This window comes from Lepisosteus oculatus, chromosome 2, assembly GCF_040954835.1.
Source record: "Lepisosteus oculatus isolate fLepOcu1 chromosome 2, fLepOcu1.hap2, whole genome shotgun sequence".
Classification (NCBI taxonomy): Eukaryota; Metazoa; Chordata; class Actinopteri; order Semionotiformes; family Lepisosteidae; genus Lepisosteus; species Lepisosteus oculatus.
In genome coordinates, this window is record NC_090697.1 from 4,527,303 (window position 1) to 4,554,497 (window position 27,195).

General features: G+C 39.5%; 2 protein-coding genes across 2 annotated transcripts; both read left to right on the forward strand.

The window, feature by feature from the left end:
• Nucleotides 1-9,496: 9,496 nt before the first annotated feature.
• Nucleotides 9,497-10,626, forward strand: LOC138225501 (trace amine-associated receptor 13c-like). The gene is made up of 2 exons (XM_069185766.1): nucleotides 9,497-9,945; nucleotides 10,171-10,626. Exons 1-2 carry the CDS (start codon nucleotides 9,497-9,499, stop codon nucleotides 10,523-10,525), a joined length of 804 nt encoding a protein of 267 aa, XP_069041867.1. The 3' UTR covers nucleotides 10,526-10,626.
• Nucleotides 10,627-16,084: 5,458 nt separating this feature from the next.
• LOC138225503 (trace amine-associated receptor 13c-like) lies at nucleotides 16,085-19,644 on the forward strand. The gene is made up of 3 exons (XM_069185776.1): nucleotides 16,085-16,244; nucleotides 17,825-17,973; nucleotides 19,285-19,644. Exons 1-3 carry the CDS (start codon nucleotides 16,085-16,087, stop codon nucleotides 19,642-19,644), a joined length of 669 nt encoding a protein of 222 aa, XP_069041877.1.
• Nucleotides 19,645-27,195: the final 7,551 nt, after the last annotated feature.

Genomic DNA, 27,195 nt, shown 5'->3' on the forward strand with positions numbered 1-27,195 from the left:
GCCGGCGCTTTACGGAATCGGGTAGTGTCTGCCACGAGTTGTTCATTCTGCCCGCTTCTGACACCAATGTAGCATTTGCAGGTTCTTTTTCAGAACTAAAGAACAGTGGAGACGCGATTAACCAAGCACTAGCTTTATTTAACAACCACACAAAACCAAACACAGGATCTACACACACAAGAGGAGACTGACGGAACACGTACACATATTTAGGGTGGTAATTACCTAACAACACACTATACTTTTACAGGACTACACAGGGCACTAGAATTACTAGGACATTATTTACACAGGTAGGGTCAGCCGCTGGTCATCGTGCTGACCCTCAGACTCTCCCCGGCTACCACTCCCAGCATGCCCAGTGGTACTACGAGCACCTAGGGGCGCTTCCTCCTCACCACCAGGCGAGGGCGTTACAATACTGTAGCAATATATAGCTGTTTGTATTACCATATTCCACTTTCTTTGTAAACATCTGCGTCAATTTCTTTTATTCTTTGATTCATTCACATTAAATCCGCTTTACCACTAAAGGAAAGTTTTGGTAGCTGAGCATAAAAATAACGGGAGCATAAAGTCTCTGAACGTCATAAACAGTATTCATTTAGGAACATAAATATATAATACAGTACAAACTGTCTATGGCTGGAAATGGTAGTTTAAATGAAAAATACACAACAGTATCCCACTTTCTTGATTTTATGCATCAACGTTTTTCACTCGGTCACTTACTGTGGTTATTTTGAAAAAGTTTTGACATGCTCGTTCAGACTATATTCATTTCAAATTAATTTTTGTTTTCAGCTATTTTCAAAATAAATTTTACAGTTTTGTTGTAGGAAGCTAAAGTTTACGCTAACATTTAATGCACAAGAAGGGCTACCTATTGATCGTCTTTGGTCAGTGAATCACGATGTTCGCTGTGGGATGGTGAAGCAAAGCTCAGCCCCTGTAACACATTAATGAGTTTTAATGCACATTCTGAATGGCTCCATCTGTATGTAGAAGAAGAGAAGTGCCCTGCCTGGTCTGTGGGTGCACTGGTGGTTTTAAGAGATAAAAAGAGCCTGTGTCAAAAGAAAAATGGTCCTAGCGCTTTTTCATAATTGCTAGGTGGTGTAAAAAAACAAAAGTAGTTCCTGCATATACTGCAGAGTTCACCTACTGTATCTGTGACAAATTCTATGGAAAAAGTAAAACTTTTAAAGTAAAAGTTTTTGGATTGTCTTTCTTTACTAAACATATCACAACGGTAGCTACTTCTCAAGATAATATTCAAATAAAGAAGGACAGCAGATTAATGAGATCTCTAATGAAATCTCTTGGCTCTTCACCACATCTTAATTAACCAAAAGAAATACACTGGTTCCCACAGGCAAGCTCAGTAACAGCAGGAGGGGCTACTAGAAATACTTTATAAATTGAGAAGCAAAGAAGATACTAGCAATACTTGAAAGATAAATCTTACAGATTTTTTTTGGAGTAGACAGAGTTTGAGTGGGAAAAAGCAGCATTTCTAAGGAAGAGGAAGTAGAATTTTTCTCATATAATGGATTTAAATGAAATAGGGGGACATCAAATAGTGCAGTACTGCTTTGCTTCCGACAATACATCTTGCACAAAAGAAACTCGATCCACAGCTGTTTATGTCATTTTATATGTTTTCTTTATATCAGTGGTGATGCTGACAGTGTGTGGAAACCTGATGGTGATCATCTCTATCTCTCACTTCAAGCAGCTCCACACACCAACTAACCTTCTCCTGCTCTCTCTGGCTGTGGCAGACTTTCTAATAGGGCTGATTGTGATGCCTTTGGCAATGATCAGATATATAGAAACCTGTTGGTATTTTGGGAGGACATTTTGTATTATTTTCTATTCTGTTCTCTTCATTCTTTCAGTTGCTTCTCTCATTAATGTTGTTTTCATAAGTATTGATCGGTATTTTGCTGTGTGTGACCCACTGCAATATTATAATAAAATAACAGTTAATGTTATGTGCCTATATATAATATTCATTTGGTCATTCTCCGTATTTTATGTGTTGATGATTGTTACTTGTAATATTAATGTTATAACCTCTGCAGGTGCAAATGCCTGTCTAGGGGAATGTGTTTTTGAAATTAGTGCATCCTGGGTTATAGTTGATATGTTAGCTACTTTTATTTTGCCTTGCTCTATAATGATATGTATCTACATAAAAATATTTATTGTTGCCAAAAGTCACGCACATGTGATCAAAACTGTTACTGAGCAACTGACATATCGAAGTGGAAGAAACACTAAAGTTTCCAAAAGATCTGAAATAAAAGCAGCCAAAACCTTAGGAACTGTAGTGGCTGTATTCCTTCTGTGTTTCCTGCCCTATTATATTGGCAGTCTAGTTCAAGGAGATCTTAGTGTCTCTTCTTCAGTAACTAACTCATTAATTTTTATTATAAATACAAGCTCTGCAATGAATCCTATTATTTATGCTTTGTTTTATCCCTGGTTTCAAAAGTCAGTGAAAGAAATATTAAAATTCCGGGTATGTGATCGAGCATCCAATCTTATCAATTTGTTCCCTGAAAATCAATGAATTTTGCATGCATACTAAACTAAACATCACTTTGTTTCATGTAAATGTATTTCATTGTATATGAACATTATTCATACACGCTAAATAAAGTAAAAATAAAATAGGAGCGGAAAATGAGTTTTGCAAATGTACAGATGCAGCCATTTAAAGTGCGCGGCACAGACACGTACCGGAGGTAATTGGCTACGGCCTCGAGCATCGTGACGCGCGATGACGCAAAATAGCACGGTACGTGATTGGTTGACCGACAGGGGCACTCGTGGTGCGTTGGTCGGTCTTAGAAAGATTTAAATGTCTTTACTGTGCCCGTTTTAGTATTGAATATTTATATGGAATTTTACCACTGAAGGGAAATCTTAGTACCTGAGCATAAAAAGAATAGGAGCATACTGTAACACGTGTGAACATATACATACAGTATATGGCTGGTCTCAGTACTTTAAAGAAAACATACACACCAGTATTTCATTTCTCCCTAAACATTTTAAGCATCGAAGTCTTTAACTAACATGATACCGGAGTCAACAAGCATACTTTCAGAATTTGATTAAAAGGGAATATAATATGGAATCGCGAATCTAAAGAAATTAATAACGATATAATTATATTCATGTACCGCAACACAAGAATAGTACACGCTGTACGATGTCTATTGATAATGTTTGTAGGGCTTTTTCAACACTCCTCATGTGACCTTGCCGGTGGCACTGTGGGTTACGTTCCTGACTCCCACATTACACAAGTTGGGTGTTCAAATCCAGCTGGAACCATTACTTTTTTTTTTTAACAAACATTTCTTTGAAAAAATAAAATCTTTCCCTGGCTCAGAGATTAAATAAAACTTCACTCGCACCAAACAAAATTATATTTCTAAATATCACAACATGATTGAATTTAAGTCATTTTAATAACAATGGATAGTTACCTATGCGTTACAATATAAACATTTATATTGATTTAAATTGGGTTTAAATCGCCTTTATTTAAAACCCAGAAATAAAGCTGATACTGTTTAGACTTTTAATTATTTAAAACTGTATTACAGCAGCATAATGCACAATGCAACGTAAATCGCTATCTTTGTCTTCTGCGTAATAATGTTCACCTCTCTGTCTGTCAAATTAACAATAGTAATAATAATGAACTTTATTGTATATGGCGCCTTTAATGGTGGCTCCTCAAAGCGCTTTACATGATAAAAACAATAACAACAGTACTGTTCGGCTGGGCAAACGATTTTTTTTTTTAAAGAAATACAAAATGAGATATAATGATGGGTTCCGGCTTAGACATTAACAAAGAGCATAACATGGGGGCGGCGTAGCGGTCGGCTCTGGCTTTCCCATCTATACCGATGTACTGCAAGTACAACCCCTCTCTCTGCGGGGAGGAGAGCAGAGTAATGTAAACTCATAGATGGGGATTATTAGGAGGCCATGATTGGTAAGGGCCAATGGGAATTTGGCCAGGACGCCAGGGTAATACCCCTACTGTTTTCAAGAAACACCCTGGGATTTTCAGTCATTTTATGTCTCATCTGAAGGATGGTGCCTGTTTACAGAATAGTGTCCCTGACACTATACTGGGGCATTAGGACCCACATGGACCGCAAGGTGAGCGCCCCCTGCTGGCCCCACTAACACCTCTTCCAGCAGCAATCTTAGTTTTTCCCAGGAGGCTTCCCATCCAGGTACTGACCAGGCTCACACCTGCTTAGCTTCAGTGGGTTGCCAGTTCTGAGTAGCAGAGCTGGGGCTGCTGTTTCCCAATTATTTTTCCTGCCATTTTCACAAGCTTGGACAGTTTGATTTTGCTTTTCAACCCCAGGATTCCATACTATACTGTCATGTTAAATCCCAGGATGCCCTCAACAAGGCTTTTATATGCCCTCTCTAGGACATTTTGACTCATAAGTTCTTGAGTCTTTGAATTAAAACCCCCCTCTGACTTGCTTTCTTAAAAATGTTGTCTATGTTCTCAGTGTAACTCAGCCTCTGATCAATATGTGTTCCTCATTCCATACATTTGGCTTAAAGTGAGCTGAGAGCCACAGTTCTAATATCTTTGAGTAATTTAGCCCCTGGCTTTTTCGGAGTAGGTATAACTGTAGATACTTTCCATATGTCTGGCACTGTATGGACATTGGGCAAGAACTGAAAAAGCTGGGTAAAAACCCCTTTAAGCTGGCTAACACAGACTTTTAGCACCTCCCCCCTTAAACCGTCAGGTCCTGGTGCTTTGTTTGTTTTGATGCATGCTAGACACACAGCTACCTCCTATTCTGACAATTGTATGGGTGGGCGTATGGGAACTTCTGGAGTCTGTGGAGTCAAACTTTCTATAAAACTGATTAAGTTCATTGACAAAATAAGTACAGTCTGCAATATGTATGTTTTGCACTGTCTTCTCTCTCCCCATCATTATATTTAGTCCATCCCAGGCCTGCTTTGCATTACACATGTACTGTAAAGCTTCTGCTCAGTTTTCTTTTTAAAATCTTTCTTAGCCCTCCTTACTTTACTTCGAAATTCCTTCTCTTTCTCCCTGACCACGCCTGTATTAAAGGCAGACCGCTACTCATTTAGACACATCTTAAGTTTCTTGACACACATGCCTTATTTTTGGGAAAAATTCCAAAAAATATTACTGTATTATTGTGTTTTCACAAAACTGGATACACAATGTTATGGCACCCGTTAGCCTGTGTGCGTCGAGACATGAGCCAAGAAACACCTGCCATTCTGTGGTGTCAAAGCAGTGTTTAAGTTCCTCCTTACTCTCCTCCAACCACAGCTATACAGATTTTATACAGAGCTGTATAGGGTTTTTCACGTTTAATCTTCTTTCTGTATTTCAGCAGAAGATGATTAATGTTGTGGTCAGATTTACTGAGAGGGGGCCTGCACACTGCTCTATAAGTGTCAGTAATGTTTCCAAAGCACTTATCGAGGACACATGTTGAGCCCGTCGGACATGTGATGTACTGTATTGCTGACGGGCAGGAAGGACATTGAAGAAGAAAAATAATAATGTTGTTTTGTCCATCACTATACAAACAAATAGTCAAATAGCATAATAAGATAACTGGTGAAACACAAACAAACCGAAAGTGATGATGAACTGTGCAGCGGCAATGCTTGTTAATAAGACAGAATTAAGTGTTGCTGTGCTTTCCCAAATGAGGCCCCATCTCTCTGTTCATCTCTGTGGTGCAGCCCCAGAGAAACTATTCATGCAGGTTGATTTAAGGTTTCTATTGATAAGGGACAGCTCCCAAATGGGGATGCACTTAGCTAAGTCTGGCTATCATGATCAATGGTCATCCATTGACGCCTAACTGTCTAGGGAGTGCCAGATGAACATCTGGGCTGCATTCCTAAGTGTCAGGAGTAAGTGACTCATATCTCACCTTGATTAACCAATCAGGGATTGGTAGGGCTGAGTAACCCACATGGGTCTCTGATGCCCAGGAAACTTTCAGCCAATGAACGGGCTGAAGTTCCTCCAGGTAAAAACAGGCAACACAGAGAGCCTGGAGTAGGAACAATTGTAGGAGAATTCAAGGAGAATTCCAGGGGTGCGAGACAATTCCAGGGCAGGATGGCCCAGGAGCAGAAAGGCTCCCAAGGGCAGGACATTCTCACAGCGCGCCTCCTGAACATCCTGAGACTCAGCCCGGACAACCACGGAACGGCCGTGTGTCCGAGTGCCAGAACTTTCCTCTGTTCTAAGAGTCTACAGCGGAGGTTGCCAGAGAGTAACCAGAAGATCCACCCGAGGTTAGCACCAGCAGCAGGCCTTGTGAACAGGTTGGAACTGTGGACAGCTGAATCAGTATGCAGAACTAGCACTTCATCAGGAACAAACTGGTCCTCTTCCTGACCTGCTGGGACCCACAGTCACACTTTTCTCCTGTGCACAAACTTCACAGCTAGTTAAAGCCAAAACTAACTAGCCGGTCTTCAGAGAACATCAGCAGCGCAACGTCGCAAGCCGTACAGCACAGCCTGGCACAGAGCCAGAGGGTGCGGATTGGACAGCAACCAGCCTGCAACTGTCTCTTTGTGCCCGCAGGAGATCTGAATCCCTAAAGATTGGATGAGTATTCAACTTCACTGCATTACTGCTCGAGAATTCAATTGTTATCCCAACCAGTTGATATCAATTTTGTATTTGTTTTGAGTATCTAATGTAGAAGTTATAACCAAGTTCATTTACGAAACGGTCTAAATGAATGATATACTGAACGTATGTCCTCTTGATATATGTAACTCTTCGTAACTGAATGAATATATATCTTTTGTATTCGGATAACCCTCACGATAAGATCTATTAGGTTTACATGCATATTTTATGTATTAATAAATTGTATCCTCGAGTATTAGTACCTGTGTGTGTGCGTTGTTTGAGTTTTATCGCATGGTTGGATTCTAAAGCCATTAAAAGAAACCTTTCGTGATTTACTGCTACAATTAATAATTGTCCCAGTAAATGCCCAAACCCTACAGAACTGGTGCCTTCAGAGAGCTACACTACAGCTGTAATCACCATTTCATAAAACAAAGCCGTTTTCAGTCTAGTTCATCCCATCCCAAGAGCAGGCCTGGTCTTCTTTATCAACATTGGGTTACCAGGAGTGATGTACCCCACATCAGTACCTGCCATCTCCTGTTGACACTGCAGTGTGAACATACAGATGAGTTCAGAATATTGCTGCTCCTGCTGCTATGAGGGGGGTGGTCCGGCTCTCCATTACTTGGCAGTCCTTGCCTGGACTGGCTGAATGACCCTGATTTCTGTCTTTGTTGAGAGAAACAAAACAAAGACATTAACAACAATATTAATTTAAGGATCTAATATAATATATAATATATTGTAGGCATCCTCTCACGAGGCCCCAGTAAATGTCGGGGTTTTGTTCTTAACTGGGTCAATTATTAATTGTAGCAGTAAGTCACAAAAATGATTCTTCTGATGGCTATTAGAATCAACCTTGCGGGATAACTCAAACAACGCACACACACGGGTACTAATACACGAGAATACATTTATTAATACAAATGTGCATATAAACATAACAGATCTTATAGTGAGGGTTAGCAGAATACAAAGGCATATATTCAAACCAAGAGGGACATACATTCAGTATACCATTCATTTAGACCGTTTCGTAAATGAACTTGGTTACATCTTCTACACTAGATACTCAAAAGCAAGTACATCACTCATAGGAATTAAATTGACATAAACTGTTGTTGAGGTAACAATTGAATTCTCGAGCTGTCATGCACAATGTTGAATACTCTCCCAATCTGTGTGGATTCAGATCTCCCGCAGGCACAAAGAAACAGTGGCAGGCTTGTTGCTGTCCAATCGGCGCTCTCTGGCTCTGTGACAGGCAGTGCTGTTGCGGCGTGCGACGTGGTGGGAGAGATTCCTGCTGCAATGCGCTGCTGATGCTCTCTGAAGACCAGGTAGTTGTTGGCTGAAACCAGCAGAGTTTGTGCACAGGAGAAAAGTGACTGTGGGTCCCAGCAGGTCACGTTCTAGAGAGGAAGAAAACCGGTTCGTTCCTGATGTACAAACTGTCTATGGCTGGTAGTGGTAGTTTAAATAAAAAATACACAACAGTATCCCACTTTCTTCATTTTATGCATCAACTTTTTTCACTCGGTCACTTACTGTGGTTATTTTGGAAAAGTTTTGACATGCTCATTCAGACTATATTAAGTTTCTATGCTTTGTAAAAAGCTCTAATGTTTTAAGGTACAGGTACAGGTATTATAGATAAATTATTATAGAAGATTGGTAGAACTGTTTTACTCTCTCCATCTTTAGTATTCACCCATTTGTTCATTCACAGCCTTTTTTCCATTCAGCAGGGAATGAACCCTTAACTGTTCCTTTGCAATCTACGCAACGAGAACAATGCTAACACTGAACCAAATTTTCACTCAGTTTGAACGACTTGTTTGGGCAAGATTTTCAATTTTCCAATGAAACAATCATGACAGAAAAAGTAGTTAAAATAAGCACGTCAAAATGTTTCCAATATAATCACAAGTGACCGAGTTATGTTTATGAAGGAAGTGGAATACCCTTCCACAACCATCTAAATAAATATATTTGTATTAATAAATTGAAATTGTTCATGACGTTCAGAAATTCATTTTTATTTTCAGCTATTTTCAGAATAAATTTTACAGTTTTGTTGTAGGAAGCTAAAGTTTACACTAACATTTAATGCACAAGAAGGGCTACCTATTGATCGTCTTTGGTCAGTGAATCACGATGTTCGCTGTGGTATGGTGAAGCAAAGCTCAGCCCCTGTAACACATTAATGAGTTTTAATGCACATTCTGAATGGCTCCATCTGTATGTAGAAGAAGAGAAGTGCCCTGCCTGATCTGTGCACTGGTGGTTTTAAGAGATAAAAACAGCCTGTGTCAAAAGAAAAATGGTCCTATTGCTTTTTCATAATTGCTAGGTGGTGTAAAAAAACAAAAGTAGTTCCTGCATATACTGCAGAGTTCACCTATCTGTGACAAATTCTATGGAAAAAGTAAAACTTTTAAAGTAAAAGTTTTTGGATTGTCTTTTTTTACTAAACATATCACAACAGTAGCTACTTCTCAAGATAATATTCAAATAAAGAAGGACAGCAGATTAATGAGATCTATAATGAAATCTCTTGGCTCTTCACCGCATCTTAATTAACCAAAAGAAATACACTGGTTCCCACAGGCAAGCTCAGTAACAGCAGGAGAGGCTACTAAAAATACTTTATAAATTGAGAAGCAAAGAAGATACTAGCAATACTTGAAAGATAAATCTTACAGATTTTTTTTTTAATAGACAGAGTTTGAGTGGGAAAAAGCAGCATTTCTAAGGAAGAGGAAGTGGAATTTTTCTCATATAATGGATTTAAATGAAATAGGGGGACATCAAATAGTGCAGTACTGCTTTGCTTCCGACAATACATCTTGCACAAAAGAAACCCGATCCACAGCTGTTTACGTAATTTTATATGTTTTCTTTATATCAGTGGTGATGCTGACAGTGTGTGGAAACCTGGTGGTGATCATTTCTATCTCTCACTTCAAGCAGCTCCACACACCAACTAACCTTCTCCTGCTCTCTCTGGCTGTGGCAGACTTTCTAATAGGACTGATTGTGATGCCTTTGGCAATGATCAGATATATAGAAACCTGTTGGTATTTTGGGAGGATATTTTGTATGATGTTCTATTTAGTTCTCGGCATTCTTACATTTGTTTCTCTTATTAATGTTGTTTTCATAAGTATTGATCGGTATTTTGCTGTGTGTGACCCACTGCAATATTATAATAAAATAACAGTTAATGTTATGTGCCTATATATAATATTCATTTGGTCATTCTCTGTATTTTATGTGTTGATGATTTTTACTTGTAATATTAATGTTATAAACTCTGCAGGTGCAAATGCCTGTCTAGGAGAATGTGTTTTTGAAATTAGTGCATCCTGGGTTATAGTTGATGTGTTCGCTACTTTTATTTTGCCTTGCTCTATTATGATATGTATCTACATAAAAATATTTATTGTTGCCAAAAGTCACGCACATGTGATCAAAACTGTTACTGAGCAACTGACATATCGAAATGGAAGCAACACTAAAGTTTCCAAAAGATCTGAAATAAAAGCAGCCAAAACCTTAGGAACTGTAGTGGCTGTATTCCTTCTGTGTTTCCTGCCCTATTACATTGGCAGTCTAGTTCAAGGAGATCTTAGTGTCTCTTCTTCAGTAACGAACTCATTAATTTTTGTTATAAATACAAGCTCTGCAATGAATCCTATTATTTATGCTTTGTTTTATCCCTGGTTTCAAAAGTCAGTGAAAGAAATATTAAAATTCAGGGTATGTGATCGAGCATCCAATCTAATCAATTTGTTCCCTGAAAATCAATGAATTTTGCATGCATACTAAGCTAAACATCACTTTGTTTCATGTAAATGCATTTCTTTGTTTATGACCATTATTCATACACGCTAAATAAAGTAAAAATAATATAGGAGCAGAAAAAGAGTTTTGCAAATGCACACGTGTTGTATACTGGAATAATGTTTTCTTCTAATGGTATGTTCTTTCATTATCATTTCATTAAATATCTTAAATATCAATATACATTTTCATTTGGTTTTGGAATTTTAAAGGAAGGCCAATGAAATAATAAAATAATTTATTTGTCATGGTGTTTACATTTTATTTATAAATATTCTCCTTATACCATTCATTAAAATTAATCTCATCACTATATATAAATGTTTGTGGAAACTATATTCAACTGGTTATATACAGAATTTATTTAACTTAACATTTATGCCAAACCATGAAGCACATGTAACTTACTGCTGAAGTACTAAATCTCATTGATGTTGACAGGTGATTTAAACTGTGAAATGTCAAGCCTTGTGTAACCTAAGAAAGAAAAATACCTCTACATATAAATATAAAGATATTATATACAAAGCATTATATTTTTGAAACTAATGCACAAAATCCTCATTTCAATGGCTCAAATGTTCACAAATACATGAAATGGACGCTTCAAAAACAAACAATTTTTATACATCTGGCTGTGTAAAAATATAGCCAAAAGGATCGTTTTTAAGGAACAGTTAATTCCAAGCTGAAAAGACAAGACTCAACGTGTCCTCTATTACTCTTTAGCTCTATAGTTTACAGCTTGTCCATGGTCATTCATTATTAATATTATTAATAATATTGTAGCGCCCTCGCCGGGTTCCTTAGCAGATGTCTGATAATGTGCGCCATGGTGCAGGTTGGGAACTGCTGTCGGGGGATGGACTGAGGGTCCGCAGGCTGGCCGCTAGCTGACCCAGGCTGTGTCAATAGTGTTCACAACAAGCTATAATAGTGGACTATTTTTATGTATTTGGCTACGTAAGAAACAAACCAAAAATAATTCCCTGATTGGGCTTTGAACCGCCTGGGTGCAGCATGTTACATTACAGTCCATGAGCTTATATGTCCAATACCACTATAAGGACACCAACAGTTTTGTTTTATAAAATGCTGCTGGCACTCAGAGTCTGAGAATGTCCTGGACTCTGTGGAGCCTCTTTTTTCTGGAGGGACTGGTCATTCATTGGTTGGAAGATTTGCGGGTATTCGAGACACTCGTGGGGTTACCCTGCCCTACCAGTACCTGATTGGCTGATCAAGGTGGAGGATGAGTAACAATGCTCTCCGACCTTAGGGTTGTAAACACCTTGGAATGAAACTCTCCTTTGGAATCCCCCAGACAGAAAGGCACCAGAGATGACCATTCATTAGGGTGGCTGGAGAATCTCAGCCCTGGGAGTTGTTCCTTATCAGGAAGCTATCAGACTGAAAAACAACTTAAATCTGAACCACATGGAATGGCCTCTGTGTCCCGCACCACTGAGATGAGGGAGAGAGAAACTGGCAAGGGAGCAGCAAACTGAATTCCTGTATTATTAATAAGCATTGCCGCTACAAGTGTACCAATAAAAGGGATGCACAAACCTATAAACAATTAATTGTGTGATACTGTATGACATGCAGAGTAATACCAAATGTGTCAGAACACAGTATTATAACAATGTTTATTGTGTCCTTTTATATAATAGGCCTGATCAGCGATGATGACCAGTCCACTTACAGGGATGAAGTCGTACAGCTGCTGAGGTGGTGTCATAGCAATAACCTGGACTTGAACGTGAACAAAACAAAAGAGCTAATAGTGGACTTTCGGAGACACAGGCCGCACACTCACAGCCCACTCAGTATTGATGGAACAGAAGTGGAAACAGTCACCAGCTTTAGGTTTTTGGGAATTCACATTTCTAATGATCTAACCTGGACTGTGAACACGGACTCTATCTTGAAGAAGGCTCAGCAGTGCCTCTATTTCCTGAGGTGCCTCAAACGATGGGGGATGCCAGTACCTGTGTCGGTGAACTTCTACAGCTACACTGAGAGTGTCCTCACCAACTGTGTTTTACGCAACACCTCTTCTCAAGAGAGAAAGGTACCGCAGAGAATGTTGAATGTGGCCCAGATGACCATCGGCTGTTGTCTCACTGAGATTAAAGAGCTCTATGAGGACAACTGCCATGGTAGAATTCCATCACAGAGCACAGTCACCACCCCAGGCATGAGCTCTTCACCCCACTGCTTTCAGGCAAGAGAAACAAGAGCATACGGACACTTACCACCAGATTCTTCAATAGCTTCTACCCACAAGCAGTGAGATTGGCGAACACATTTGGCCATGCCCCTCGGACCACACCTACACCCTCTACCTCATTATGGTTTCTTATTTATTGCATATATCTCCAGTCATTGTTTACACATCTGTATTGTTTACATTCAAACTGTTTACTTGTACATTGTCTACTGTTTGTTTGTATATTGTCTTGATTCGCTGTCTACACTTTGTGTTTTTACACTTGTTTTAACAATCGAGACATGTACTGGTTACATATGGCAATAAAGCTCAAGTTCAAGTTCTTAAGCACTTGGTTTTAGGTTTTCTCAACCACTATATGCAACCCTAATGAATGTGCGTGGCAAGTTTATAAAATAAGCGTCGATGCTTTTCAGGTACAGTATGAGAAGCTTCTCTGTTCTTGCCATTCAGTTGGTAGAGGAGGTCATTTTTAATAATACATTAACAAGGTAGTCTCTTGAGTCTCCATTCCATTGATTTCCACAACCTGGGCATGGGAGTGAGATAAGGTGGGATCTTCAACTCGGTCGAAGTGGAAGCAAACGGTTATGTGTAGGGAAGAACTGTTCGGGTTTGTTTGTGTGGCCATCCCTTTCCCTAGCCTTTTCCCAGCCACACAGATTACCTTTTCATGTAGAAATGACCCTTTTTCCGCTCCCTTGAATGCCATGATTTATTTTGCTAGCTCTCACATTTTGGGAAGAGGTGTCTTCAGTTATATAGCCCTGTGTCTGGAATATCTGTTGGATATGGGGAAAGTCTCTCCCTAGGATTAGATAGTGTGGCAAACCTTAGACTACTGTTTACTGAATAGTGAAAAGTTTGCCCTTGGAGTCGCAGCTTCAGGCATGTACTGTATGAGGATGGGTCTTCTTATCTCCGTATGCGTAAGTGACAGATTAATTCTGTTCACAAATGCCTATACTGAGTCGAGGTTAAGGAGGACTGGTTCCATAAATGGGGTGTTTTTAAGTACCCGGGATTCTGACTTACACCCGATAAGGATTCTGAGGTATTACAGTCCATTATCTCTGTTCCCTGACTGGGCTCTCTTCTTGATCTTGAGAGAGGGAATAATGAGAATTCAGGCATTGTTATTCTACTCCAAACCATCCAGGGAATGAGAACCTTATCACCTCTTATCTCTGGTGCTCCCCCTTGGTGTGGAGTCCTTGACTCATTGTCGCTTCCTGGCAATTTTGAGTGATGTCATATTTAAGTCGTCTCGTTAGTCTCCACTGTGTAGCAGAACAATACTACTGCCTTTGACCACAGCAACATGTGAACTATAAATTCATGATTGTCAGTGATGGGAGCTTATATCATGTGTTTAATCACTGAACATGTTTTTAGTATGTTTTAGTTTTAATAGTTACACTAGAACATGGAGATCAGGGACTGAGCATCATCTCTTCCTCCTATAGTTTAGTTTAGAATAAAGTCATGGAACACAAAGTGAAGGTGTGGAGTCCTGACCAACACAGGTCAGGCTGGTCAGGGTGGGAACCAGAGACCACAGATCAGGAAGGGGAAACATGGGACAGCCACACGTACACTCACATAACATGTATACAAACCCTCGTCCTTCCCCCCGAGTCCCAGGAGTTAAAGATGTCCTTGATATTTCCCAGCTATCCTAGACAGGTTCCTGGAAGAGGTGTTAGTGGGGCCAGCAGGGGGCGCTCACCCTGCAGTCCATGTGGGTCCTAATGCCCCAATATAGTGACGGGGACACTATACTGTAAACAGGGCCTTCCTGTTTACTATCATGTAAACAGAAATAAAACCAAGCTCCTGACTCTCTGTGGTCATTAAAAATCCCAGGGTGTTTCTTGAAAAGAGTAGGGTGTAGCCCCAGTGTCCTGGCCAAATTTCCCATTTGGCCTCCTAATAATCCCCATCTATGAACTGGCTTCATTACTCAGCTCTCCTCCCCACTGAGAGCTGGTGTGTGGGGAGCGTTCTGATGCACTATGGCTGCCGTCGCATCATCCAGGTGGGGCTGCACATTGGTGGTGGTGGAGGGGATCCCCATTATCTGTAAAGCGCTTTGAGTGGACTGTCCAGAAAAGCGCTACATAAGTGTAAGTAATTATTATTATTATTATCATTATTATTATTATCTATCCTAACATGCTCTCCTGAGGCTGACATCACCAGCCCCATGGCCTGTCCACTCAGAGCCCCATCACTGTCTGAGGAGAGCGCTACAATACTATCTCAGAGCTCAATTCTGTGCTTTGTACTATCAAGGGCCAAGACCTTGCTGTTGTTCTAACTGAAATGCAGTTCTCACTACAAGGGGCTCTGAATCAGAATTTTTGAATAAATCTGATATGAACAATATGTTAATGCACTGTGTAGGCCACAATAATAATATAGAATTATTAAAAAGCTGAAAAAGAAATCCAGGAGGGTTTGTATGAAGGTAGCAAAAACAAACAATAAAAACAAATGACAAACCCTAAAAGTGAAGTGGCTGCATAAGAAAAAAACTTTGGTTTTTCTGTTGACTCATCTTTTTTATCTTTTGACTTTTTTAAATGGAAAATCAATTAAATTGACAAACAAAACATAGGGATATACAGTATGGTTTAAAGCATACGATATTTGTTGCCATGTTATTGAAAAGATATTGCTGCTCTTGAAAACTATAGCCAGATACTATCTTGAACAAACTCCATAGGGATCTTATACAAGTTTTCAAACTCCTCAATGTCAGTGAGAATGTCCAATTTGTACAGTTATTAAAAGGCTTATTATTAATAAATTATTAATATTTATTTCATAATATCTATTTTAGCTTTAAGTTCCATCGTGTTTATGATCTTTTTATGTTTAATCTCACTGCACTCTGAGGATTTGGGATGCACTCTATGCTCCACACATGGCTCCACCCCAGGACAACTGGTGTCATTAGAAAAACAGAACACTGATCCACGCTTACTAGCACCAGGAGGGGCCAGTAAGAATTTATATAAATGTCATACAAACATGAAATGTTTTACAGACGTTGGTAGAAGTCAAAGATGTCAGTGCTGTTCTAATTAGTATAGCCAGGATCTATGTTTATTTAATATTTAAATTCTGGTATATTAAGTATAGATAAGTAAACATTATTATACATTTCAATGGAAGTAATAGAATTTGTACCAGTGCAGTATTGTTTTCAGACTTACAACTCATCCTGTATTAAGGAAGTCCGCTCTACAGCGTATGTAGTGATGTATATTTCTGCAGTGGTAGTGGTGATGTTGACAGTGTGTGGAAACCTGGTGGTGATCATCTCTATCTCTCACTTCAAGCAGCTACACACAACAACTAACTTCCTCCTGCTCTCTCTGGCTGTAACAGACTTACTATTAGGAATAATTGTGATGCCTTTCAAATTAATCGTGCTAATAGAAACATGTTGGTATTTTGGAGACATATTTCTCACAATTTTCACAACATTTTCATCTGCTCTCACTTCTGTTTCTGTTAACAATGTTGCATGCATATCGATTGATCGTTATTTTGCTGTTTGTTACCCTTTTGTTTATTCTGCTAAACTAATAACTAACATAACATGGTCATTTATATTATTAAATTGGTTTTTATCACTGCTATACAATTTGGCTTTTGTTTATTTTAATAGAAATAGCAGTGCTGAACTCAACACTTGTCTATCCAACGATCAGCTTGAATTCTTCCTGCACCATTTCACCAACTTCCACCCGTCCCTCAAATATACGGTTTACATTTCTTACACCACTCTTCCGTTTCTAGACATCCACTTGTCTATCAACTACCCCCGACTGTCCACTTCAGTTTATTACAAACCCACGGATTCACACAGCTACCTCCTGTACAGCTCATTTCACCCCAGCCACACTAAAAACTCTCTTCCTTTTTCACAGTTCCTTAGGTTACGACGATTATGCAGCGACGACATCGACTTCGAAAACCAAGCCCTCGAAATGTACTCGTTTTTTATCAACAGAGGATACCCCAGCAGTGTGATTGACAGGGCCCTTGCCCGAGCCAAAAACACCCCCCGGACCATCAACCCGATCAGGAACTCCCGCCGTAACAACTGCATTCCTTTGGTGCTTCCTTACCACCCTAACACACTTCCTATCCCCAGGACCATTAACCAGAACTTTTCCATCCTACAGGATGATCCCTCCATTGGGGCCCTCTTTTCTGATCGCCCTATCATCTCATATCGCCGACCACCTAATCTGCGTAACCTCCTTGTCCACAGCTCCCTTGACCGCCCTCAGCAACCATCCACACCAGGCACTTTCCCTTGCAAAAGAGCTCGCTGTATCACCTGCAAGTACACAGCCACCACCACACTCATTCAAGGCCCCTCAGGACAATTCCGGATCACCCAGACAGCATCTTGTACCTCCAGCAACCTTATTTACTGTATCTCTTGCAGTAAATGCCCAGCCATCTACATTGGGGAAACAGGAAGGAGACTCGGAGACCGCTTCAGAGAACACGTCAGGGCTGTGAAGATTAAAGATCTCTCCAAGCCCATTGTTTCTCATTTCACCTCTGAAGGCCACGACCACTCTAATCTCTCCGTCTGTGTTCTCAAAGACGGTTTTCCGAACTCATACATCAGAAAGACCACCGAAACTAAAATTATTCTGCAGCTAGGATCACACATTCTCCCTTCCCTTAACGACAGATTACTGTTCTTTTAAATTTTCTCCATTCATTGGAAGTTTCATTTCACACCTCTCTGCACCCATTCTGACTTCACACCTCTTGATTGGCCTCTCTTTCTGTCCCCTGCTCCCGCCTCTCACTCCTCCTCCCTCTCAACCTTTGTTCTCCCGCTAGTTTACCTTTGCCTACTGCCCTGTCTCTCTCACACCTGATGAAGGCTCCACGGCCGAAACGTTGTGTTCTCTTTCTTCTTTTTTTCAGCATGGAATAAACCTATTACTTGTTCCTTTGCAGCCTACGCATGCTGACGCAGCTACCCACCTGAACTACTTGTCTTGGAGACTGTTTGTTTGTAATTGATAAAATATGGGGAATGGTTGATTTAATATTTGTATTTATTCTGCCTTGTTCTATAATGGTTGCCCTCTATTTGAAGATTTTTGTAGTAGCTAGCAGACATGCAAAATTAATCAACTGTGTTACAGCAAAAAATAGTCCTACAAATGAAAGAAAACAATACCATCCAGCCCTTACTTCTAAGGAGGAAGCTGGAGGAGATGCAAGTCGATGCCTCCATGACCTCGTGGATCACTGACTACCTGACGGGCAGACCACAGTCTGTGAGACTTCAGAACTGCGTGTCTGAACTGGTAGTGAGTAACACAGGGGCACCTCAAGGGACAGTTCTTTCTCCATTCCTCTTCACCCTCTATACTTCGGACTTTAAGTACAACTCAAAGTCATGCCACCTGCAAAAGTTCTCAGATGACTCTGCAATTGTGGGATGTATCAAGGGTGAGCAGGAGGAGGAGTACAGAGGACTGGTCAGCAGCTTTGTGGAGTGGTGTGGGGTGAACCACTTGGAACTGAATGTTACAAAGACAAAGGAACTGGTGGTAGATTTCAGGAGGAAAAAGGTCAAACCTACTCCTGTCTACATCCATGGGAGTGGCGTGGAGATGGTGGACTCGTACAAGTACCTGGGAGTGCACATCGACGATAGACTGGAATGGTCTAAGAACATCGAGGCCATCTATAAGAACGGACAGAGCCGACTTTACTTCTTGAGGAGGCTCAGGTCCTTCAATGTGTGTAGTAAGATGCTACACATGTTTTATCAGTCGGTGGTAGCGAGTGCCATTTTCTACGCAGTGGTGTGCTGGGGCTCTGGGATTAGAGCAGTAGATTCCAAAAGGCTGAACAAGCTCATCAGGAGAGCGAGCTCTGTCATTGGGTCTGACCTGGACCCCTTGGAGGTAGTGGCTGAGAGGAGAATGATGTCCAAACTGGAGGCCATCATGGACAACTTCTCCCATCCCCTCTATGACAGGCTTGCAGGAATGAAGAGCACGTTCAGCAATAGACTGATTCATCCACGGTGCGACAGGGAGCGCTACAGGAGGTCATTCTTGCCGTCTGCCATAAGACTGTACAACGCATCCACCTTGCGTCTTGGCAGAGGCAACAGCGACAGTGACCTGTTTCTGGACTAAACGCATATACACATATACTGCTACATCTGTTCTCTTTCTTTTTCTTTTTCTTTTTCCCGTTTACAACCACTTTTGTGCAATATATGCCAGGGACCTGTGCAATACATTTATATTTATATTTATATCTATGGTTACATCTATATTTATATTCATACGTGTGATACGATTTTCTGTGTACTGTTCTGTTCTAGTTTGTTCTTGTGTGTCCAGACTGTGAGTAACTCTTGTATTGTATTGTATGTATTGTACTATTAGTATATAATTCGTTACACTGTGGCTGTGTTGTGTGTGTTAAGCTGCTGTTGCACTGCAATTTCCCTCACGGGATCAATAAAGTATCTATCTATCTAAAACATAACCTTACTAAGACATCTGAAGGAAAAGCTGCTAAAACGTTAGGGATCATTGTTATTGTTTTTCTCTTGTGTTTGGTGCCATACTATATCTGCACTCTTGTTTATGAAAAGGTGAATATTTCTTCTTCTTCTGTGGTTATTACTTTTCTGTGTTGGCTGATGTTATTTAATTCTTCTTTCAATCCCATTATTTATGCTCTGTTTTATTCCTGGTTTCAGAAATCAGTTAAATTAATTATAACACTGAAGATTTTTAACCAATCATCATCTTTGATCAACCTGTTTCCAGAAACCTTGTAAAACTAGTGACAGTATGTGACTGCAAGCCTCAAGTATGTAAATATCTTCATTTTCTTCACACATTTCATGGCATGGCGGTAAAACTGAAATTCCTCATTTTGAAAAAAAACATACACAAATTCTATTTTTCTATATTCTTGAAGATGAACTTTAAAGTTATCATTTCTGACATCTAATAATGTTCTACATACACAGCGAATGCTAAGGGAATTCTCGAAATGGAGGAAGATTTAATCCAGTATTCACACTGAGATGGCTTTTTCAGCAAGGATGGGAAACTCCATTTCTTTGGGCCAGAGTACTGCAATTTGGGCAGTTGGTTTTGTATTAGCATCTAATCTGCAGAAAAGGGTTGTTCTTATCCAGGTACTGTAGTTTGTTCTTTCAAGAGATTTGACTGTGCTATTTTTCAGGAATGTATTCATTCTGCGAGGAATGCAGTTGCCCTCTAATGTTTTAGAACCTGATTCTGGAGAGCATGTCTTCAGAATCATGTGAAGCATATCAATAGACACGAGATCTGTGCTTTCAATTGTCTTACTTTAATTGACCAATTTTTGTAAAAAGTGCCCCAAACTATGCTAAATCTGTGTAAATGCTGAAACGTATAGTTAAATGTAAAACTTTAAGCCAATTGTCTTATAGTTAAATATAAATATAAGTGTCTTCTTCAAATGTATCTAAAATTTGAATAGATTTCACTTCTTACATTCATGTTTCCATCTCCCTGCACCTAAAATTATAATTCTGTCTATCGAAGTCAATATTCCGCTAGGAATCACTTTAAAATCAATAGAATAGTTCTTTTTTTTAATGTTATGTAAATACAGTATTTCATTTTGACTTGTATAAATATCTCTATTGTTCTACTTCTCAAAGAAGACTTATATATTTTTTTCTTACTGTAATGTATTATTTAATTAGAGGCCTGTGAATTCTTTATTCTCTGACACAGCTTTGTTGAGAGCAGTTAAAATGCAGGCACACTTGGGTAAACAAACATTTATTAATGCCAAGACACAAACTACACTACACAAAACAAAGCACACAGCACACTAGTTACTCTATGTATAGTATTTACAGACAAGGCGTTTCAGAGGCCTAGCCTTCTGGTCAACCAGAAAAGCCCAGACTGCTACTAAGCATTAAACGTTTAATGCCTACAAAGGCCACAAACGAATAAGATGCCTTCTAACTAAATACAATGCAACTTGCAGCTAAATCTCTCTCTCTGCACCCCCCATGCCGCAAAATCAATGGGAAACTATATCCTAATCCATAAAAATGCACCCTAACCAGGAAAGACGTTTCTGGTATATTTTACCCAGGAAACACAAGTTCAAATACTGTACTGAGCTCCAGTCAGGTTTGGTTTGGATGACCAAGAAGTAGGGGGTTCTTGTCTGGCGCAAGCTTCAAGTCCCAACTCCTCCGGACTCCTCTCTCTTCTTCTTCTTCCCTGCTTCCCTGCTTTCTTCATTTTGTCCTGTGCTCCAAATGTGATCTTAGATTGTGTTTCTGTACTCCTCTTTGATAATCATTCACCCATAACCTACCTAGGTATACTAAGGTAAACTTTACAATTGTTTCTGCTCAAGAGACTCCCAAGAGCTCAGCACACATCCTCTCTGGCTTTGAAGCTAGAAGTGTTTACTCTTCCCAGTGTTATAAACTTTGTCTAAAATCCATGAGACACTTCTCAGTCGCCTAAAATTGTAACAATATTTAAACTGTATTGTTTTCCATTCTGGACATGCAAAATATTCAATTAGTTTTATTTTTATTTTCTATTAAATGAAGATAATCGTATTCATACCTTGGTTGTCAAATTCGGTATTGACTTAAGTTTTATGAGTCTTATTGTGTGATTTGTTTTTCAATATATAAGCTGTTCCCCAGTGGATCATCTGGTTCCAAGCATTTGGTTCTGTCAGACCCCAGCAGTATGTGCATGTGCAGAGGAAACTGCTGCAGAGGGTCCTGTGACTGGCCTGTGTGCAGCAGGACCTGTGGGCATCTAGATGGCCTCTCCACTATTTTGTACAACTACCCAGACCCAGGAATTACTCTCAACGCCATCTCCCAGAAAACCACAGGACCACTAGAGGTTATCACTCCCAGTACCAAGGAAGAAGTCTGGAGTACCAGTGAGTCCTACAGGGCCACTACCTGCAAACTGTAATGGAAAGTTACTGAGAAAAAGTGTTTTATCCTAAAATTTTGTTTACGGGCAGAGCTGTGCTGCAGAAGCAGCTGGATACTTAGAACAAAGTGTGATAGCACCCAACTCGTCAAGGGCACGGGATGTTTTAATAATGTTTATCTCTGCTGCTTGAAGAAGGGAGTATGAGAAACTGTATAACTGCTCTTCTTTGCTTTAAGTAGAAACCTATGAGGAATGGATAATTACTGCTTCGCCTGTCCTTGAAGTGTTGCATCAGCTTAAAAATGATATAAAACAAGGGGCTCTCCCTGCTTGCTTTTGAATCAGCTTTCACTTCTCTGCACAGACCAGTGATTGCTTTTTCCCATATTGCAACATGAATAAAGACCTTACTGAGTGAATGAGAACACCTCTCCTGGCTCTTCTTTGATAAAATTCCACAACAAAACCCTTCACAAGCCTTCAAGGACTCTCTCTGGTATCCACGCAAACAAACACTTCGACAACATTAGATCTGGGACTCTTTTTGGGGACCACTGAGCTCATCCAAGCCGCCAAGTCCCAACCCAGCTGCCCTTGCAGATGCTCTGTCAGCAGCCACCCTGAAGGATGCAGCATTCTACATACAACCACTGCTGTCCTTCTCAAGGGCCTGTCTAGCTGTTTCACTGGGCCCTGAGTGACTGGTGGTTCAGAAAAGCATCTTCCTCCTTTCTCCCAACCTGAGGAATGCCTATTTCCCCACTGACCCCAGCTTGAGCACTGTGCTTTAATTTCTGGGGATGTGTGGGCTCCACCCTACAGTATGTGTAAAACTCTCTCTCGCCATAAGACAGCAGCGCCCAGCAATCTATCTCTCCCTGCGGCCTCATGCCCTCCGCTTGTCTTTAGTAGATGGGTCCTTACCAGAACTCTTCTCTAACATGGCCCCCATGAGAGGTACATCACTCTGTGCAGCCAAACAAGAGTATTCCTGCATATGACCCCACATCCCCACAGCAACGTTGGCAGGATCTCATGGTTTAACAGCAAAATGGAGAACTCAGTTTCAACCAAGTGGACAACTAATACATTTCTCACCTTTATGTGATATCACCTTAAGGACAGCACATACAAGGGTTAATTGCACAATGGACCGTGCAAAGAAATTTAAAATAGTCTTCTTTAGGTGTGAGGGCAGGAGTGGATCGCAGAAGGCATAATCAGCAAATTAGGAAAACAAAGAACAGGACAGGTGAGACGTTTTTTGTCCAGAGAGCGAGTGATCTAAAAAAGGAACAGCTGTTACGCCCAGGTTTTACGCTCTGTCTCTGCTGAATGAATAAAAGCATTTTATTAAAAACGCGTTTGCGTTTGTCTGGGTATTTACTTTGTAATCTGTGGTTTACATCTACTGTATTGCTTTGAGATGCCACTTTTAAAGGTGATATGTAAAATAAAGTTTTTTATTATTGTTATAGAGAAACATGATCAGATTTTCCCTGGTTCAGAAAAAAGACGATTAAAATCTGTAATCTTTCCACTTGTATGTCATCGGAAAATACAAGAAGTTTCTGCTTTGTGTAAGGATGGTATCAAAAAGTAATCTAAGTGGTGAGAAAGCTGTGCTCCTCAAAGCGCTTTACAGGATAAAAACAATAACAGCAATAGTGTTAAGCTGGGCAAACGATTTTTTTATAGAAATACAAAATGAGATATAATGATGTGTTCCAGCTAAGACATTAACGAGTACAAACCCCTCTCTGCGGGAGTGCTGGCTGTGACGAATTAAATCGGTTTCACAGGTATTCCACAGGTATTTTCAAAGTAGAAGGGGGCGAGATTTCCAGTGAAAGCCACCTCCCCCCTCCAAACCCAAGGAAGTACAGTACTTACTAGTTAAGAAAGCTAGGCTCCTCAATGAAATTGCTTTAACATGATAATGCGTTTGTGTAACAGTCCGGGCGTGGCAAGCTTCTTATGTCAATTCGACTCAATTGGAAGACAATGAACATATTCTAGCCCTAAATGAATTAATAGCAAACATGGTTTACATAAAAGACATTTTTCCAAGAAAGTTTATAATCATACGATCTATAGTTGAAATCTGAGCCTAAGACAAAGATAACGATCTTGATCAGTTTAGAAATCTGTGTACGCTGTAAGGTTTTTACTTCTTAAACTTTTAAAATACATGTTTCGAATAGAAAAAAATCATCTTCCTGGTACAGTATGTATAGCAAACCAGCATGTCTTTTTTCTCCAATCAGAGGGGTTAGACGCTCAGTTAAAAACAAAGGAGATTGTCTGTTATAGTGGACATAAATACAAGAGTTCGCTGGCATTATATCCTAGAAGACACAGACCGGAACCAGACTGGGAGAATGCCTGCAGCATAAAGGAAATGCCTGATGAACTAGGGATTGGACAGTTTCCAAGTGCTTGTACAATCGATGGAAATGTTCAAATAAATATGCAAAAGAAATAAACAAAATAATCATTTATTTCTTTATCATATTGGCTAGCTAATGTCCTCTCTTTGCTAGTTAGTGGCTGTGTTTCTGCGTTGGGTAGCAACGGGTCACTGTTCTCAGGTGGAAGATGTAAACAGCTTAATTTTCGTGTTAAATAATTTTTTTAAATTAAAATTCATTCTATACAGCAATCGCATATTTGGATACCGTTTCATAAAACTTTCATGCTTAAAATGTTTAGGGAGAAATGGAAGACTGGTGTGTATTTTTTCTTTAAACTATCAAGACCAGCCATACACAGTACAGTTTATGTACATACAGTAATGTTTATGTTCCTAAATTAATATTGTTTATGACCTTCAGATGCGTTATACTCCTCTTCTTTATATGCTCAGCTACTAAAATTTCCCTTTAGTGGTAAAATTCCATATAAATATTCAAAACTAGCGGATTAAAATGTGCACAGCAAAGACATTAAATGATTAAATCTTTTCACTACCAACCAATGCACCACGAGTGCCCCTGTCGGTCATTTTGGCCAGCCAATCACTTACCGCGGTGCCCTGCGGTGGCTTGTGGGTAGGTTACTGTACCGTGGGTTTGTACCGCGCATTTTGAATGGCTGCATCTTTATTTTTTCTTTAAAGTACCAAGACCAGCCATATGTTTGTATGTTTATGTTCCAAAATTAATATCGTTTATGGCCTTCACACGCGTTACAGTATGCTCCTATTCTTTTTATGCTCAGCTACTAAGATTTCCTTTCAGTGGTAAAATTCCACATAAATATTCAAAACTAAAACGGGCACAGTAAAGACATTTTAATCTTTCTACGACCGACCAACGCACCACGAATGCCCCTGTCAGTCAACCAATCACGTACTGCGGTATTTTGCATCGTGGCGCGCGAAGCCATAGCCAATTACCTCTGGTACATGTCTGTACCGCGCACTTTGAATGGCTGCATCTGTATACAGATTTTGTACGGTTTTTCATGATTAATCTTCTGTTGGTATTGTGGCAGAAGATGATTAATATTGTGGTCAGATTTACTGAGAGGGGGCCTGCACACTGCTCTATAAGTGTCAGTAATGTTTCCAAAGCACTTATCGAGGACACATGTTGAGCCCGTCGGACATGTGATGTACTGTATTGCTGACGGGCAGGAAGGACATTGAAGAAGAAAAATAATAATTTTGTTTTGTCCATCACAATACAAACAAATAGTCAAATAGCATAATAAGATAACTGGTGAAACACAAACAAACCGAAAGTGATGATGAACTGTAATCACCATTGCATAAAACAAAGTCGTTTTCAGTCTAGTTCATCCCAGCACAAGAGCAGGCCTGCTCTTCTTTATCAACATTGGGTTACCAGTAGTGATGTACTCCACATCAGTACCTGCCATCTCCTGTTGACACTGCAGTGTGAACGTACAGATGAGTTCAGAATAGCGCTGCTCCTGCTGCTGTGAGGGGGGTGGTTTGTGGATGAAGTCCTGGCTCTCCATTACCTGGCAGTCCTTGTCTGGACAGGCTGAATGACCCTGATTTCTGTCTTTGTTGAGAGACAGAAACAAAACAAAGACATTAACAACAATATTAATTTAAGGATCTAATATAATATATAGTATATAATATATAATATATAATATATAATAACATATATATAATATAGAGATGTTTGTATTACCATATTCCACTTTCTTTGTAAACATCTGCATCAATTTCTTTAATTCATTCACTTTAAATCCACTTAATATGGAGTTTTACCACTTAAGGGAAGTTTTAGTTAGTTAGTGCTCAGTTAGTGCTAAGCATAAAAATAACAGGAGCATAAAGCATAAAGTCTCTGAACGTCATAAACAGTATTGATTTAGGAATATAAATATATTATATAAACTGTCTATGGTTGGTAGTGGTAGTTTAAATAAAAATATACAACAGTATCCCACTTTCTTCATTTTATGCATCAACGCTTTTCACTCTGTCACTTACTGTGGTTATTTTGGAAACATTTTGACATGCTCATTCAGACTATATTAAGTTTCTATGCTTTGTAAAAAGCTATAATGTTTTAAGGTACAGGTACAGGTATTATAGATAAATTATTATAGAAGTTTTACTTAAGTAAGTTTTACTTACTGTTTTACTCTCTCCATCTTTAGTATTCACCCATTTGCTCAGTCACAGCCTGTTTTCCATTCAGCAGGGAATAAACCTTTGCCCTTTTCCTTTGCACTCTATGCAACGAGAACAATGCTAACACTGAACCAAATTGTCACTCAGTTTGAACGACTTGTTTGGGCAAGATTTTCAATTTTCCAATGAATCAATCATGACAGAAAAAGTAGTTAAAATAAGCACGTCAAAATGTTTCCAATATAATCACATGACCGAGTTATGTTTATGAAGAAAGTGGAATACCCTTCCACAACCAGCTAAATAATATATTTATATTAATAATTTGAAATTGTTCATGACGTTCAGAAATTCATTTTTATTTTCAGCTACTTTCAAAATAAATTTTACAGTTTTGTTGTAGGAAGCTAAAGTTTACGCTAACATTAAATGCACAAGAAGGGCTACCTATTGATCGTCTTTGGTCAGTGAATCACAATGTTCGCTGTGGTATGGTGAAGCAAAGCTCAGCCCCTGTAACACATTAATGAGTTTTAATGCACATTCTGAATGGCTCCATCTGTATGTGTAAGAAGAGAAGTGCCTTGCCTGGTCTGTGCACTGGTGGTTTTAAGAGATAAAAAGAGCCTGTGTCAAAAGAAAAATGGTCCTAGCGCTTTTTTATAATTGCTAGGTGGTGTAAAAAAACAAAAGCAGTTCCTGCATATACTGCAGAGTTCACCTACTGTATCTGTGACAAATTCTATTGAAAAAGTAAAACTTTTAAAGTAAAGGTATTTGGATTGTCTTT